The sequence below is a fragment of the Primulina huaijiensis genome, chromosome 3, assembly GCF_012295235.1.
Source record: "Primulina huaijiensis isolate GDHJ02 chromosome 3, ASM1229523v2, whole genome shotgun sequence".
NCBI classification, from domain to species: Eukaryota; Viridiplantae; Streptophyta; class Magnoliopsida; order Lamiales; family Gesneriaceae; genus Primulina; species Primulina huaijiensis.
Genome location: NC_133308.1, coordinates 10,016,968 through 10,036,610, shown reverse-complemented (window position 1 = coordinate 10,036,610; position 19,643 = coordinate 10,016,968). Strand labels below are relative to the sequence as shown.

Genomic DNA, 19,643 nt, shown 5'->3' with positions numbered 1-19,643 from the left:
GTTCTACGACAACGGTTTACATAATCTGTTGTCTTTTATTATTGTTTATATATGGTAAAAGACAACGGTTTTAAAAACCGTTGTCTTCGAATTTTTTTTATATAAAATTTGTTGTTAATATTAAATTTTGCGACGGTTTTGCAAACCCGTCGCTAAATTTAGCGATGGTTTCGTAAACTTAGCGACGGTTTTAAGCTAAACCGTCACCGATTTAAAATTAGCGACGGTTTGGCAAAAACCGTCGCTATATATAGCGACGGTTTTAAAACAAACCGCCGCATATTTTAAATTACCGACGGTTGGATAAATAACCGTCACAAATAGCGACGGTTAAATCAAAAACCGTCGCAAACTGTCTATAAATATCCCCATTCTCGGTCCATTTTCTTCCACACCACTTTACAATACTTAAAATTTTTCTGCCTTACAAGTTGATATAGGGTAAATTTTTTCGCTTTAATTTTTGGTAAAATTTTAAAATCAAGAATATTGTTAGAATAGTAAGATTATGAGTTTTTTTTTCATATTTATTAAATTATTAAAAGTAAATTTTTTTTATTTTACTGAAAAAATTAGCGACGAAAATTATGCCAAACCGTCGCTAATTTATAAAAAACCATCGCTAATTTTAGCGACGGTTTAGTAAACCGTCGCTTTGTACATAAATACCGTTGCTAATTTATTGACGGTTTTTTTAAAAAACCATCGCTAATCAATTTACGACGGTTTTAAATTGTAGCAACCACAACACTCCAACCCCGTTGTCTTTGAGCGAACTCTTTAACCACTGGGCCTTTAACAACGGTTTTACAGACCTACGACAACGATTTTTCACCGTCGTCTTTAGACGTCTACGACAACGGTTTTTCACCGTTGTCTTTGAGCAAACCCTTTAACCACAGGACTTTTAACAACGATTTTATTTGACCTACGACAACGGTTTTTAACCGTTGTCTTTTGCCTTTTTTTTGTAGTGCCAGTATAGAACTTTTGTTTGTTGACATCAACATTGCATCCTTGATGGGTCTCGTTTCAATGGTCTTACTAGAAGCTATTATCACTCAAGAGGTTCACTAAGTGAAGGGAAATAATTTAATCGAGCTTAATTGATATATTATATTGATTTGAATTATTTTCCCTAATTTACTTTCCCTTTGTGATTTGATTGACTAAATATTTTAGTAGAGTTTTACCTTTCTTAAATGATGAGATATTGATTCAAATATATTCAAAGATTTGATTATTAGTGATAGCAAATTGATGAGATATGGTATTAGTGTTTAAAAAGAGTTTATTCTTAATAAAACTCTTACTTTCCTTGTATTTTAGGTTTCCTTGTGGAGATAGGATTCTTCACCTATAATTAAGAGGTAAAGATCATTGATAAAGGGCGTTCGATATTGACTATACATACATACACGTAACAGAGTTTTTTGCTGAGCAAAATAATCCTCGAAGCCGTTGCTGTTTGAAGTGGTGATCGCCGTGTTACTCTGAATGTTGCCAACATCTACAGACAACATCCGTAACGATGTTGATTGAAGATTGCTTCTGATCGATCGTGCTTTTCGGGATCACGCTTTGTTTTTAGCTTTCTTGTTTTAGTTTTTATTCGGGTTATTTGTTTTTAGAAAGCTTTATTTTCTCAAAGTGTTGAGGAAATTGATTTTCGTGAAATCACTAGTGATAGGTTTTTTTGTGTAAACGATTTTGTTTTCTAGTGATTAATTTTTGTCATAAGGCAACGCACAAGTATTTATACTTGTGCATATTTAAACTTGTCCATCGATTTATTTCAAGTCAATTCGTGTTATAAAAAGTTTCCGCTGTATGAAGATGTTGTTCGAGATGTTGTAACATCTGGCACAACATTTAATTCTGACAAAAACACAAATTTACTACTTTTACTCTTATTCTGATATTTTCATTATTCATTGATATCTGTCGAACACAATAAATTCTAACAAGTGGTATCAGAGCTGACTCTTGACATACTAAGTGCTGATTCTGGTTTGTGCTTTGTTTGATAGAATTATCTGAATGGACACATCACTAGCAAACGCAGCACTTCGACCACCAATCCTAGATGGTACAAATTACAGCCTATGGAAGGTCAAAATCAGATACTACATAAAATCCATAGATGAACAGGCATGGCAGTGTGTCATCAATGGATGGACTTCACCAAGTGTGATAGATCAAGATGGTGACAGTCTGCCAAAACCTGAAACTGACTGGACTGCTGATGAGGTGCAAAACTCGAACTACAACTCAAAGGCCTTAAATGCTATATTCACGTCGGTTGACATAAACATGTTCAGCTTGATCACAAACTGTACGTCTGCTAAAAGTGCATGGGATATCCTCCAAAGACACTGTGAGGGTTCTGAAAGTGTGCGGCGAACCAGATTAAGGATGCTCACTTCCAAATTCGAGATGATGAGAATGGAAGAATCTGAAAATATACTAGATTATGATTGTCGCCTACGGAAAATTGCTAATGAGGCGTTCAGTCTTGGAGATCCTATCTCAAATGAGCGTTTAGTCAGCAAGGTCCTTCGCTCTCTGCCTGAAAGATTTAACATAAAAATCTGTGCAATAGATGAGGCCAAGGACACTTCTCAGATGGCTTTGGAAGATCTTATCCGCTCACTCCGCACTTTCGAGATGAACACGGACATGCAGAAGAAAGATAAGGGGAAGACAATTGCATTCCAAGTCTCGAATGACACTTATGATGATCTTCTTCAAATATCCCAGGAAGTTAATGAATCAGATCTTTGTGAGGACTCTATCTCCTTTATCACAAAGAAATTCGGGGATTACTTGAAGAGAATCATAGATAAAAAGAAGGATGCACAACCCTCGAAATTTCCAAGTCTTCCTGCACCTGAAAGACCACAAAGATTCCCAGCCAAGCAACAATTTCAACCAAAGAATGAAGGCAAGGGACAATACAATTCAAAGAGGTATGATTCGGTGCAGTGTAGAGAGTGCAAGGGCTTTGGACACTATGCCAATGAATGTGCTAACAGATTGCGGAAGAATAAAGGATATAATGTGTCCTTAAGCGATGAAGAATCTGATGAGGCGGAGAAATCTAATGATGAAGATAATCACACCTCCTTGACTGCACTGCTGACGGAAAAACACTGCCTACAAGTGAACCCTTTAGGTGTTGCCCTAGGTGTTGCCACACCTGGTCGCAACATCTGCAAAAAGCCAGTCTACTTAAAATCTGCAACTTTTGAAAACCCCAATGCGGATGATGATTTGGAAGCCGATGATGAAGAAATCACTCTTGAGAGTGTACAAAAGCTTTATGAGGAGTTGTTTGAAGATTGGACCAAAAGAAACAAGTTGAACTCAAGTCTCATTAAGGAGAACACTGATCTAAAAGCTGTGGTTGCCAAACTTGAAGTAATCTTGAGCAAAAAGGACTTAGAACTGGGTAAGACCAAAGAAGAGCTTCAAAAAACAACTGAAACTTTATCAAAGTTCAATACGAGCACATCTAAACTTGAGTCCATACTTTTGATGGGAAGAGATGACAAGAATGGCTTAGGTTTCAAAGACAGTGTGTTTGAAATTGGTGAATCATCAAAATCTCATGTCTTTGTGAAAGGAAAAACTGAAACATTCACACCACCACAAACTACATCTTCAACTAAAAGCTCTTCACCGAAAAGACAACATGCTACACATACCCCTAATAAAAGAAAACGCAGGTATGTTTGCCATTACTGTTTTAAGGCTGGACATATCAGGCCATATTTTTTTAAACTCAGAAAAGACCGCATGAATCAAAAGGCGAGTCGGATGTGGCCCCGAATGTTGCACAACATTTCCCACAACACCTCCTATCGTCGACCTACAGTAAGACAAATTTGGGTCCCGAAGGTAAAAACTCACTGTAATGTTGTTTATACTTCACTGAAAACTAACACTGCAGGTCATTGGTACTTGATAGTGGAAGCTCACGCCATATGACAGGATCACGAGAATATCTCATCGATTATATTGATCAAAAAGGTGGTAGAGTGACCTATGGAGGGAGAGCTAAAGGAAAAATTGTTGGGAAGGGCACTTTGAATGTTGAAAGACTACCTATGCTCCACAATGTGCTTCATGTTGAAGGATTAAATTCGAACCTTATAAGCATAAGCCAATTGTGTGATCACAATCTACTTGTTAAGTTTGATAAACATAACTGTGAAGTTTTCAATGAAGCTAACAAATGCATTATGACAGGTACAAGGACCTCAGACAATTGCTACCAAATAGGTGAAGAACTTTCATGCAAACATGTGCAAATCACCGAACTTGACCTGTGGCATCAAAAACTAGGACATGCAAATTTCAAAACCTTGAAGAACTTAAGTAAGTACGATGCAGTACGAGGTATGCCTAATCTTTCATCTGGAATACCATATGTGTGCGGAGATTGTCAAAAAGGAAAGCAGACTCGCGTGTCGCACCCAGTGTTGCCAACATCTGGGACAACACGCTATCTGGAATTACTACACATGGATCTTATGGGTCCTATGGAAGTTGAAAGCCTCGGAAGTAAGAAATATTCCTTTGTATGCGTCGATGATTTCTCACCATTTTCATGGGTAAGATTTATTAAAGAAAAATCAGATACCTTCGATGTATTCAAAAATTTGATCAAAAGAATCACCAACTTCCACAACTTGAAGGTAAGAAAGATCAGAACTGATCACGGTTAAGAATTTGAAAACATTTCATTTTCATCCTTCTGTAGCAAGAAAGGTATTTCACACGAATTTTCGGCACCAAAAACACCACAACAAAATGGCATTGCCGAACGTAAGAACAGAACTTTGCAAGAAATGGCAAGGGTGATGCTAGCTTCAAAGAATATCTCAAAGCGTTTTTGGGCAGAAGCCCTTAATACAGCATGCCATATTTCGAATAGGGTCTATTTAAGAAATGGATCAACCATGACTTCTTATGAAATAATCATGGGAAGAAAGCGTAACCTTAAATACTTTCATGCTTTTGGCTGTGTGTGTTATACTTTGAATGACAGAGATCAACTTGCTAAGTTTGATTCAAAGAGTGACAAGTGTTTATTTTTGGGTTATGTCACTAATAGTCGTGCTTATCGAATGTTTAACTTAAGAACTGGAACTATTATGGAATCCATTAATGTTGTTTTTAATGATTGTGCAGATCTCAGGAAGAAAACTGCTGAAAATGAAGTTGAAGACCTTCTGGAGAATCAAATGCCACTGGGAAATGCAGATGTTGTCCCAGATGTTGCAACATCTGGCACAACATGTGAAACTGAAGTCACTAACTCACAAGAAGATGATCACAGCGATGATGAGGTAGTAAATGATGGATCGAACATTCCAAGTAAAATTCAGAGGAATCATCCATCATCTCAAATAATTGGACATATGCAAGAAGACGTTCAAACCCGTAAGAAAGAAAAAGTTGATTACCGAAAAATGGCTGGACTCATATGCATGAGCTCTACATATTCACAGGTAAGAGTTTCATGTTTTATATCCAATTTTGAACCTAAAAATGTTGATGAAGATTTAAAAGATGAATTTTAGATTAATGCAATGTATGATGAGCTTGAGCAATTTGTTCGAAATGATGTGTGGAACTTGGTTCCACCTCCTGACCATGGTAACATAATTGGTACAAAATGGATTTTTAAGAATAAAACTGATGAGTCGGGAAACATCATTCGAAACAAAGCAAGGATGGTTGCTCAAGGGTACACACAAGTTGAGGGGGATGATTTTGATGAGACCTTTGCTCTTGTAGCCCGTATTGAGTCAGTCCGACTTTTGCTAGCTATTGCATGTTACATGAAAATCGAACTTTTTCAAATGGATGTTAAAAGTGCATTTTTAAATGGAATTTTGAGTGAGGAAGTGTATGTTAGACAACCTAAGGGTTTTGAGGATCCACACCATTTGGATCATGTTTATAAATTGAAGAAGGCACTTTATGTTTTGAAGCAAACACCACGTGCATGGTATGGAAGATTGACAGAATATCTACTTGAAATTGGCTTCAAACGAGGTGAGGTAGACAAAACTCTTTTTGTTCAAAAGTCCAAAGGTGAGATTCTTATTTGTCAAGTCTATGTTGATGATATAATCTTTGGTTCTTCATCTCAAAAGCATGCTAATGATTTTTTTGACTGTATGTCATCTACTTTTGAAATGAGCATGGTCGGTGAGTTAAGTTATTTTCTTGGCTTGCAAATTAAACAAATGCATGATGACATCTTTTTGTGTCAAAGTAAGTATGCTAAAAATTTGATTAAGAAATTTGCAAATAAGAACACAAAACAAATGAGAACTCCTATCGGCTCGAGTGAAAAATTGTGCAAAAACGATGCGGCCGAAAATGTTGACAACACCCTATATCGCAGCTGTTGTCACTTTGATTGTTGCACTCCCAAGAGCAAGTTGTCCACAAGTAGTATAATTCGGTGAGTCCGATATCTCGTATCCACAGGGAAGCTAAGGTAATTACAAGTCCACTACAATGCCTTTTTGTTTTGTTTTTGTTTTTGTTTCTTTTTAATTTTAATTGTTTGAATCTTTAATGGGTAAATTTTAATTGTTCCAATTTTAATTTAAGTAGTTGAGATTAAAAGATCCACTCTTGGTATTTTAATAAAGTTAACATTAACGAACAATATTGGAATCCACTTAATAAAATGGTTCCAATATATTAAATAATCATATTTATACTATGTTATAAATTATTATCTTATAAGTATATAATATATACCAAAACTTATAAATGTGGTCAAGTATTTATTGTGCTATATATATTTGTAAACACTAAATCAAGGTTCCCACTTTAAATGGTTGGTAAAACCAAACAAACATTTAAATGGTACCAATAAATTAATACTATGATATATTCATATATAATAAATCAAGGAATCCAAGTTAAATGGTTGGTAAAACCAAACTAACATTTAAATGGTTCCAAGAATTTAATATTATAATATATTTATATATAATAAATCAAGGCATCCACTTTAAATGGTTGGTAATACCAAACTAACATTTAAATGGTTCCAAGAATTTAGTATAACTTATAGCAATAATAAATCAAAACTCCCACTTATAAGTAGGGTATAAAAATGCTTAAAGAAATAAATATAACATAAACAATAAATAATGATTAAATAATATAAAACATAGATTCTTACCTTTTAACAACCTTATTATCATGCCAAAAGTTTCACATTATCATCTCAACTTTAAGAAGTTAGCTATTCATTATTCAAAGTGTAAAACTTTGAATATGAAATTAACATGCTAATTGTATTTAAATGAAGAAATAAAGGAAAAATATAGAGAGAAATATTAGGAACTCAAAGATTTGTTCATAAAATGAGAGATATCTCAATACATTACAATGCACCCCTATTTATAGCCAAATTTGGGGAGACAACCACAAATAAAATATTATTTTTTTATACATAAGTCTTCATTGGTGTTCCAAGATATTTTATTATCTTACACATCACTTTTGAAAATCTTTATCTTTGAATTTGCTTCTTCACATAAAAAGAAACATGTGGATAATTGAGTTGTCTAGTTGTGGTATTTTTTTCAAACCATTTGACCAAGTAATTTGAGAAATATGGTCAAAATACTAGAGCATGGTAAAACTGCCACTCCTTTGGTAATTTTATTTGTTGCTTAATTTGATCCCAATTGTAAGAGAATTTTTATCTCATGCTTGTCGACAATATTGTAGGTATTATAATCAACTTTCTACACGTCCAAGAATCATCTTAACCCCATTTGTAACGCCAAGTTTATTCTTGTTTTATCGAACCTGTAAAAAATAGTAAAAACTTGTAATTACAACAACTTATATTTTATACAATTTATTATAAAACATATAATATTTAAACATTTAATAAAACAAAAACTATATATTTATATTATAAAACATTTAATTAATGTACAATTTTTATGTTTGTCACACCTTCCAACCAGCTTATTGCTAGTCCCTAGCAATTTAAGGGTTAATAGCAATACAAAACATATTGATTAATTTAAATAGAAATGTAATCAAAACTATCTAAGTGTTTAAATTAAATTTGAAAACTGTCAAAGTTATATCAAGATCATTATAATTATAATTTATGAAATAATTTGAGATGATAAATTCAAAGCTTATTTCAGGTAGTTAAATGTACACGGCCTTCAGAAATTCCTAGTAAGAGTCTCAACTCCATATCCTCACAGGTTAATAAATGTTTCAATTTATGGCAACGATTTCTCTCATGGAGTTGGAATACAGATAAATGCTCAGAAAAATGGTTTACAGAATGCACACAGACAAACGAGCCAAACTAATCAAAAGATAGGAAATCTTAATTCAAAATCTAGTTGTTCTTATTATATATTTTTTCCTGATTTTTTTTTCATAATATCATGTAATCAGACTAAGTTTATGCTTCTTGACCACATATTTATTTAATTTGTACAATAAATTTCTCTCTCTCTCTCTTTTTTTTATGAGAGATAAATGGATCGTAGCATATAACTTAAAAATTACATAGATCTTCAACATCTTTCTTTTTGTTTTTTTTTTCTTTTTTTTTTTAGGAAATATCATTTTTTTCCAAAATAAGAACTCAAGATCTAAACAATAGATAGCCTCTCTCATGATCAATAAAGGCTCGAAAGCTGTTTTCTCAGTACTCTCCACTCACTCACAAAATATGTGTGAGTTTAAAATTTTAGGCACTCTTATAAGGTATATCTTGGGCCATATACTTTAATACCTGATTTTATCACAATGGTTAATCACTAAAAAAAAATTTCATAAATCATATTTTTATATTGATCAGAATATTAAAATTGACATTTTTTCAAATAAAAATTTAAACATCCTTAAATAGATTAATACATGTTCTAATTTAAACCTTTCAAACATGTAATGTATGATATTTTTGCAAAAATTACTAAGATACAAACAATAAACATGGTTTTATTTTAAAATAATATTTTTTTTAAATATATATATTTTTTATTTTTTTTAATATTTTTTTTATAAGTTTGTTCTCCCCCAAACAGAATATGACATTGTCCCTAATGTCAAAATAACTATTAATAAAGAGTACATAATGAAAGAGATATCACCTGGAATTTTATTGAAGATAACAAACTGAAACAAACGCAAACCAATCCACGACTTTTAAATCAATGATCCAACTTCCTTTTCTTACTGCTTGATTGCGACCAATTGATCTTTGTTATCATCGGATCGGGCTTATGAACAAAAGCTTCCAAATTATCAATTAATTGGTCGGCAGTCGAAGCAGAGATGAGCATTCTTCGTGAATTTTCTTAAATGAAATTCTGTTCCACAGCTTTATCAAAATATGTCAACAAACTGTCATAATAATTATTGATATTCAACAAGCCCACAGGTTTATTATGGATATTAAGTTGTGCCCAACAAACAGTGTGAAAAATTTCTTCTAATGTACCAAAACCACCTGGTAGTGCAATAAAAGCATCAGAATTTTCAATCATTTTTGTGATTCCTTCATACATAGAAGAAACTTTCAATTACTCACCAATCGTAACACCTGTAATATTTCCTTCAGCTAAAGCTGTAGGAATAATGCCCAAAACCTGACTACCTCCAAGATGAGCAGATGTTGAAACAGATCCCATTAACCCAATATTACCTCCCCCATATACCAAGTGAATTTTTCTCTCAGCCAATATCTTTCCAAGATTATTCGCTGCTTCTACAAACACTTCATTTTTTCCAGGACTCGACCCACAAAATACACAAATATTTTTCAATGATTGTGCAGAGGTTCCAGCCATGTTTTTTTACTTTCTTCTTTTTTTTTCTGCGAAAATAGAGAGAAAGATGAGAGATTTTATAGGGGTAATATGTTATCAGGACAAAACTATGGGTCACAGTTGTAAACAGAATAAACAGTAAAAACAATAATGACACACATGCATGTAAACAGTAGTGTGATTGTGGCTCACAATTTTCCTCTGGTTTTACGTCCAGAAACGGCTTCAACGCCTTCTATGAGTCGAGGATATGCTTCCCATCCAATTTTCTTATAAATTGGCAAACAGGGTCTTTTTTAGTCGGATTCCCAAGACTATGACGCTCATCTTGGAATTGTTTCCATAAACGGAGAAGTTCAATATGCACATGTCCACTAGAATGCGTCTCAAGAGTCAATAAGATGTTATCTAAAGACTCCTTACTCAGCCCATTCTTAATGAAACCAATTTTATCTTCTCTGTTATTGGAAACACATCCCAAAGATCTGCATCGTTTGTCACAAGTCCATCTTGCACACTTATGACAAACCCCTAAACTTTTGGCCCTTCGTTTTTTCGCATAAGTGCTTTTTCCTAATCCAGGCAAATACCGAATGAGCAATGATTGTGGAACTTCTCCTCCTAATCGGACCTTAGCTTCTATTACAAGACGAATATCTTCTGGAATTCCTTTTTGCATTAGCAATCTCAATCTTTCACACCTTCCTGCATAAATTTTTCTTAGAACATTTTCAGAAACAGAGGGAAAATATTTACAAATTTTTGAGAGAATTTCATCCATTTTGAAAAGAAAAGAAATTTTTTTTTTTATTTTTGTATCAGCAATTATGGGAAACTGATTAAACCGACTATGAGAGTCACGGAGTACCGTTATCCGCCATTTAACCGGGAAAATAAAAAGATTAAGGAAACCTGAAATAAAAACAAACAAAATTAAATGCAACACAAAAAAAATCAAGGATCGGAAAGGGAAATAAACTCTTCTTGAAAAATTTCATTTTCTAAAAATGGTTTAAGCCTTTGTCCATTTACTTTAAAAACATCACCATTTTTAGGATTTTCAATATCCACAGCTCCATAAGTATACACATGCTTTACAACATATGGGCCTGTCCATCTTGATCGTAATTTTCCTGGGAATATGTGAAGTCGAGAATTATAAAGCAAAACTTTTTTACCAATCTCAAAAGATTTTCTAAGAATTGTTTTATCATGAAATGATTTGATTTTTGCTTTATAAATCCTTGAATTCTCATACGCGTCATTTCTGAGTTCATCAAGTTCATTAAGTTGCAATTTACGCAATTTGTTGGCATCATCCATGCTTGAATTTAAAGTTTTGATCGCCCAATAAGCTTTATGTTCCAATTCCACAGGCAAATGACAATGTTTTCCATAAACCAACCTATAGGGAGACATATTCAATGATGTTTTAAAAGCTGTTCGATATGCCCAAAGTGCATCATTAAGTCGCAGAGACCAATCTTTTCTATTTGAGTTAACAGTTTTTTCCAAAATTTGCTTTATCTCCCTATTAGCTAATTCAACTTGTCCATTTGTTTGAGGATGATAAGGAGTAGTTACTTTGTGAGTAATACCATATTTTTTCATTAATGAAGCAAATGGTTTATTAACAAAGTGAGTTCCCCCATCACTTATCATGGCTCGAGGAATTCCAAATCTACTAAAAATATTTTCTTTTAAAAATTTGATGACGATTTTATGATCATTTGTTCGACATGGAATTGCCTCTATCCATTTGGAAACATAATCAACTGCAACTAAAATATACAAGTATCCAAACGACGGTGGAAAAGGTCCCATAAAATCTATTCCCCAACAATCAAAGATTTCAATTTCAATAATAGGATTCAAAGGCATCATGTTTCTTTTTGAAATCGCACCCAATTTTTGACAATTTTCACAGATCTTGCAGATTTCGTGGGTGTCTTTAAACAAAGTGGGCCAATAAAATCCACACTGCAAGATTTTTGCAGCTGTTTTCTTTGAAGAAAAATGTCCTCCGCATGCTTCTGAATGACAAAATTTAATGACACTACTTACCTCATTGTCGGGTATGCAACGTCGAAAAATTTGATCCGGACAATACTTGAACAGATACGGATCATCCCAATAAAAGTTTTTTACCTCATTCAAAAATTTTCTTTTATCTTGAGAACTCCATTGCGGTGGCATTTTTCCTGTCACAAGAAAATTTACTATGTTAGCAAACCAAGGTGTAGTAGTAACTGAAAATAGATGTTCATCAGGAAAATTATCGTTAATTGGTGTCATTTCACAAGATGATCCTGTTACTAGTCTCGATAAATGATCGGCTACGACATTCTCGGTTCCTTTTTTATCTTTGATCACAATGTCAAATTCTTGGAGCAACAAAATCCATCGTATCAGTCGTGGCTTTGCATCCTGTTTGGTCAACAAATATCTAATAGCAGAATGATCAGTAAACACGATAGTTGTTGATCCAATCAAATAAGAACGAAATTTATCTAATGCAAATATTACAGCAAGTAGTTCTTTTTCAGTTGTGGAGTAATTCATTTGAGCATTGTTTAAAGTTCTACTTGCATAATATATCACATAAGGCTTACCGTTTCTTCTTTGACCCAATACTGCACCGACTGCATAATCACTCGCATCGCACATGATTTCAAATGGTAAAGACCAATCAGGAGGTTGCATGATAGGAGCTGATGTTAAATGTCGAATGATTTTATCAAAAGCATTTTGACATTCTTGAGTCCACTCAAATGCACTGTCTTTTGTTAAGAGGTTACAAATGGGTTTAGAGATTAAACTAAAGTCCTTTATAAACCTCCTATAAAATCCAGCATGTCCCAAAAATGAGCGAATTTCTTTAATGGTTTTTGGAGGGGGTAAATTGGCAATGACATCAACTTTTGCTTTATCAACTTCAATTCCATGAGATGACACGACATGTCCCAAAACAATTCCAGAAGTAATCATGTAATGACATTTTTCCCAATTTAAAATAAGACCTTTTTCCTCGCATCTTTTTAAAACTTTTTCCAAATTTTCAAGACAATTATCAAATGTATTCCCAAAGACAGTTAAATCATCCATGAAAATTTCCAAACAATTTTCAACCATGTCGCAAAAAATGCTTAGCATACATCTTTGAAATGTTGCTGGGGCATTGCATAATCCAAATGGCATCCTTCTAAATGCAAATGTTCCAAAAGGACATGTGAATGTAGTTTTATCTTGATCTTCGAGTGCAATGGGAATTTGATAATAACCTGAATATCCATCAAGAAAACAGTAGTATGGATGACCTGCTACTCTTTCTAAAATTTGATCCAAAAATGGTAATGGAAAATGATCTTTTCTAGTGGCGTCATTTAATTTTCTATAATCAATACACATCCGCCAACTAGATGGGACTCGACTTGTTAACAATTCACCTTTTTCATTTTTTATCACTGTGATGCCAGATTTTTTCGGAACTACTTGTGTTGGGCTTACCCACTTACTATCAGAAATAGGGTAGATAATCCCAACATCAAGTAGTTTGAGAACTTCAGTTTTCACAACATCTTTCATGTGTGGATTTAATCTCCTTTGTGGTTGTTGAGATGTTTTTGCATTTTCTTCTAAGTGAATTTTGTGAGTGCAAATTAGTGGATTAATGCCCTTGAGATCTTTTAGTGTCCAACCAATTGCATTTTTATGTCTTTTAAGCATATCAACTAATTTACCTTCTTCATCACTTGCTAGTTTGGAAGAAATTACCACCGGATATGTTTCATCTTCTCCAAGAAATGCATACTTCAATTCTTCTGGCAACGGTTTTAACTCCAATATGGGTGGTTCGTCTTTGTTATCATATTTTGTATCAAATTCTTTCTCTGATCCTGGTAACGAGTGATACCTGATAAAATCATCAAGATCAATTTCAATATTTTCTTCAACAGTTTCAATTGAACAAATATCTAATTGATCACGAGTACTCCATTCTTGAATGTTATCTTCCACAAGAGTTTCAATAAGATTTTCATCTTCACTTTCATCTCCTTTGTCATGTGGTTGCTTACAAAGATTAAACACATTAAGCTCCAAGGTCATGTTACCAAATGACAACTTCATTATTCCATTCCTGCAATTTATAAGAGCATTAGAAGTTGCTAAAAATGGACAACCTAAAATTACAGGAATTGCATTACAAGCTTCGATAGGTTGTGTATCTAAAACTATGAAATCGACAGGATATACAAAGTTATCAACTTGGACCAACACGTCTTCTATCATACCTCTTGGCACTTTAACAGATCTATCAGCAAGTAAAAGTGTTACCGAAGTAGGTTTTAACTCGCCTAGATTGAGTTCTTGATAAACTGAATATGGAAGCAAATTCACACTAGCTCCAAGGTCAAGTAAGGCTTTTTTAATCTTTCGTTCTCCAATAATACAAGAAATAGTAGGACAACCAGGGTCTTTGTATTTCAAAGAATTATTATTTTGAATGATTGCACTTACTTGTTCGGCTAAAAATGCTTTCTTTTTCACATTCAATTTTCTTTTAACAGTGAACAAGTATTTCAAAAATTTAGCATATGATGGTACCTGTTTTTATTGCATCTAATAAAGGAATATTAACTTTTACTTTTTTAAAAATATCATATATATCAGAATTCAAATTTGATTTTTTTGTATTTTTCAATGCATGAGGGAATGGGGGTGACACTGTCTGTTGAACCTCCTCTTCCCAAGTTATGGGTTCCACTTCCTTACCCTTTGGAGTTGATTTATCATCATCTTCACAAGGTTCAAGAATGGATTTTTCCACAACCTTACCACTTCGAAGGGTAATAACAGATTTTACCCGATCCATCTGTTGAGTTCCAGAAGTTCCAGTTTGTGAATGATGATTCTTGGGATTAGGCAGAGGTTGTGAAGGAAATTTACCTTTTTCATGAACATTAAGTGCAGATGCAAATTTAGCAAGAGTAACTTTCAAATATGTCATGGTTTGAGCAGTTTGAGTATTGATAGACTCTTGCTTTGCAATGAAAGAATTCAATATATCTTCCAAATTCCTTTTAGGTGGAGGAACATAAGGTGCATAATTTTGAAAATTTTGTTGATTTTGGAAATGTGGTTGTGAAAATTTTGCAGCATTATCATTCTTCCAACTAAAATTTGGATGATTTCGCCAACCTGGATTGTAATTTAGAGAAAATGGTTCAAAATTTGGCCTTTTGAAATTGTTCACAACATTGGCTTGTTCATGGAGACATTCTTTAAAAGAGGGCAAAGTGGGACAATCTTTTGTAGAATGATCACTTGTATCACAGATGTGACACGCAATTTCTTGAAAAGATTTTAATTGACCATTCTTTTTCAATTCAAGTGCTTCAACTTTTCTTGCCAAAGATGTAAATCTAGCTTGCATATCATGTTCATCTTTGAGGGTATACATATCTCCACCAGATGTGGGAGATTGAATCTTGTTTGATGGTTCGATTGTACCTATAGTGTCCCAATTTTGATCATTTTCAGCTAATGAATCGAGATACTCAATTGCCTCGTTTGGATCTTTATCTTCAAATGTTCCATTACAGATAAATTCAACCATTTGCCTATCTTTAGGTGTTAAGCCTTCATAAAATTGAGAAACAACTCTCCAAATTTCAAAACCATGATGTGGACAAAGATTAAGCAATTCTTTATATCTATCCCAACACTGATAAAAAGTTTCTCCTTGTTTTTGAGTGAAAGTGATAATTTGCCTTTTGAAAGAATTTGTTCTATGAGATGGAAAAAACTTTTTCAAAACTTGTTGTTGCAATTCATCCCAAGTTCGAATGGATCCCGATCTAAGATTTTGTAGCCAAGTTTTAGCTTTATCTTTTAAAGAAAAGGAAAAATCTTAAGTCGAATGGTGTTCATGCTACAATTTAGATCATTATATGTGTTGCACACTTCTTCAAATTCTCGTAAATGCATGTATGGATTTACAGAATCTAAGCCATGAAAGTTGGGTAAAAGTTGGATAATACCAGGCTTAAAATTGAAATGAGATGCATCAGGGGGAAAAACTAGACATGAAGGTGCACTAGTACGTGTAGGATTCATGTGATTTATAAGTGTTCTTTGTCTATCATGATCATGTTGAGATTGAATTTCATCTTCATTTTCTTGAATGGGTTCTTCCGCCATGTTTTGTGAAAATAAAGGGTTATTTCGAATGAGTCGACCACTATGTGTACGTGACCAAATAATGCTCATGCAAATGAAAATGCAAAAGAATAAAAACACACAAAAGCAATAAAAATTCAAATAAAGAAAAATAAACTATAAACAAAATCAAATAGACTTGAAATTAAATTATACTTCCCCGGCAACGGCGCCAAAAACTTGTTGTCACTTTGATTGTTGCACTCCCAAGAGCAGGTTGTCCACAAGTAGTATAATTCGGTGAGTCCGATATCGTATCCACAGGGAAGCTAAGGTAATTACAAGTCCACTACAATGTCTTTTTGTTTTGTTTTTGTTTTTGTTTCTTTTTAATTTTAATTTTTTGAATCTTTAATGGGTAAATTTTAATTGTTCCAATTTTAATTTAAGTAGTTGAGATTAAAGGATCCACTCTTGGTATTTTAATAAAGTTAACATTAACGAACAATATTGGAATCCACTTAATAAAATGGTTTCAATATATTAAATAATTATATTTATATTATGTTATAAATTATTATCTTATAAGTATATAATATATACCAAAACTTATAAATATGGTCAAGTATTTATTGTGCTATATATATTTGTAAACACTAAATCAAGGTTCCCACTTTAAATGGTTGGTAAAACCAAACAAACATTTAAATGGTACCAATAAATTAATACTATGATATATTCATATATAATAAATCAAGGAATCCAAGTTAAATGGTTGGTAAAACCAAACTAACATTTAAATGGTTCCAAGAATTTAATATTATAATATATTTATATATAATAAATCAAGGCATCCACTTTAAATGGTTGGTAATACCAAACTAACATTTAAATGGTTCCAAGAATTTAGCGTAACTTATAGCAACAATAAATCAAAACTCCCATTTATCAGTAGGGTATAAAAATGCTTAAAGAAATAAATATAACATAAACAATAAACAATGATTAAATAATATAAAACGTAGATTCTTACCTTTTAATAACCTTATTATCATGTCAAGAGTTTCACATTATCATCTCAACTTTAAGAAGTTAGCTATTCATTATTCAAAGTGTAAAACTTTGAATATGAAATTAACATGCTAATTGTATTTAAATGAAGAAATAAAGAAAAAATATAGAGAGAAATATTATGAACTCAAAGATTTGTTCATAGAATGAGGGATATCTCAATACATTACAATGCACCCCTATTTATAGCCAAATTTGGGGAGACAACCACAAATAAAATAGTATTTTTTTACACATAAGTCTTCATTTGTGTTCCAAGATATTATATTATATTACACATCACTTTTGAAAATATTCATCTTTGAATTTGCATCTTCACATAAAAAGAAACATGTGGATAATTGAGTTGTCTAGTTGTGGTATTTTTTTCAAACCATTTGACCAAGTAATTTGAGAGATATGGTCAAAATACTAGAGCATGGTAAAACTGCCACTCCTTTGGTAACTTTATTTGTTGCTTAATTTGATCTCAATTGTGAGAGGATTTTTATCGCATGCTTGTCAACAATATTGTAGGTATTATAATCAACTTTCTACAGATCTAAGAATCATCTTAATCCCATTTGCAACGCCAAATTTATTCTTGTTTTATCAAACCTGTAAAAAATAGTAAAAACTTGTAATTACACAACAACTTATATTTTATACAATTTATTATAAAACATATAATATTTAAACATTTAATAAAACAAAAACTATATATTTATATTATAAAACATTTAATTAATGTACAATTTTTATGTTTATCAGCAGCATCATAGGAAGTCTCTTGTATTTGACTGCTAGCCGACCTGACTTAATGTTTAGTGTTTGTTTGTGTACTAGATACCAATTAATCATAATATTTCTCACTTAAAAGCCGTAAAACGTATCTTAAGATACATAGCCGGAACCATAGACTTAGGATTATGGTATACACACGAAACCAACTCAAATCTAGTTGGGTTCTCAGATGCTGATTGGGCTGGGGACTTGGATGATAGAAAAAGCACTTCTGGGGGATGCTTCTATCTAGTCAACAATCTGATTTCTTGGCATAGTCGAAAACAGAATTGTGTTTCACTCTCCACTGCTGAATCAGAATATGTGGCAGCTGGAAATGCGTGCACCCAACTTCTGTGGATGAATCAAATGATAGAAGATTATGGGCTTAAAAGTGAATCCTTTGTAGTGTACTGTGATAACTCTAGTGTAATTAACATTTCGAAAAATCCAGTACAACACTCTCGAACAAAGCACATTGACATAAAGCATCATTTTATTCGAGACCTAGTAGAAAAAGGATTGATTAGAATTGAATTTGTTGATACAAATAACCAACTTGCCGAAATATTCACAAAAGCATTAGACTTTGAGAGATTCTCCAACCTTAGGAAATCTCTCAGCATGTGTTCTGCCTAATCATTTTCAGATGTTGTCCCAGATGTTACTACATCTCAGACAACATCTCATTTGCATGTGCATATTTTTTTTGGACTTAGGCATACAACATTGCATTCATCCTGTGATATGTTGTGTTGAAACTGTGTAGCATAATTTTCTGATGCACCTACAATTCCTGGCTATCCTTTATATCTTCACACCTATACATGCGAACTTTGTCACCTAATCTTTGTAACAAGTAACCCGAGAGATTGGAATACAATCATTAATTATGTTGGGTCTGTGATTAGAAGGAAAGATGGAAAAAGCTACCTAAAAGAACCCAATGAAGGTTGTGCTTTTAGTGTGGGAGCTACCCCTTCTAAAATTTACATAGAAATAGGAGAAAGTGGAAAAAGCTACCTAGGGGAGTCCAATGAAGACTGTTCTTCTAGTGTGGGAGCTACAACTCCTATGATCATAAAATGTGTAAATCATTGAGTGTGAAGAAAAATTTAAAATTGTTTTCTGGAATTGTACGTGTTTTCAGGCGATGTTGCCAACATTTGTGAAAACACCTCATCTGTAAGCATATCTCATATTTGTTCTCATGTTTCTATTAATGCTACATTCTTTTATTAGGCATCCGTAAGTCATGCATAAACATAAACATTGTGAAATCTGTCATGTCAGAAGGATATTCGTATAACGACAAACGAAAATTCTATGAAAATTCAATTTTGCAGTTTTTCGAATACATGTGATCCTTGATGACTAGTGGTGCTAAAATTTGATGTGGAGTTAATTCTGGAATTTTTGAAAAATTGATAGACACGTTTATCACAGTAACCTTCGAAGGTATTAACGGTAAAATTTATTCATTCTTACCGTTGGAACCGAGTCAATTACTAAAATTATTACCGTTGCACTGCTCGTTACTGATTTTTCTCTCATTTCTGTTACACAGCCTCACACAAATCATTCGCATTTTTCACTGTTGTGCCAACTCCCGCATTTCTCTCTTGAAAACTCGAATTATTATCTGCAATTCTCCCCTGTTTTCTTCACTCATTTTCTATTTACAAACAATGGCAGGAAAGGGCTTTGATCCCCATGATATTCGAAGTGAAATGGGATACACAGACGATGTTGCCCCCAACGAGACAACATCTCCTGCAATACCCCCTGTTGGGCCGCACCTACCAT

General features: G+C 33.1%; 1 protein-coding gene and 1 pseudogene across 1 annotated transcript; one reads left to right on the top strand and one right to left on the bottom strand.

Annotated features, from left to right (window-relative positions):
* The first annotated feature begins 2,040 nt into the window (after window positions 1-2,040).
* On the top strand, window positions 2,041-7,811 carry LOC140972474 (uncharacterized). Its single transcript, XM_073434895.1, has 6 exons — window positions 2,041-3,728; window positions 3,953-4,616; window positions 4,766-4,773; window positions 5,054-5,516; window positions 5,589-6,222; window positions 7,771-7,811. Exons 1-6 carry the CDS (start codon window positions 2,041-2,043, stop codon window positions 7,809-7,811), a joined length of 3,498 nt encoding a protein of 1,165 aa, XP_073290996.1.
* A 164-nt stretch (window positions 7,812-7,975) lies between these two features.
* On the bottom strand, window positions 7,976-19,425 carry LOC140972473 (uncharacterized; annotated as a pseudogene).
* Window positions 19,426-19,643: the final 218 nt, after the last annotated feature.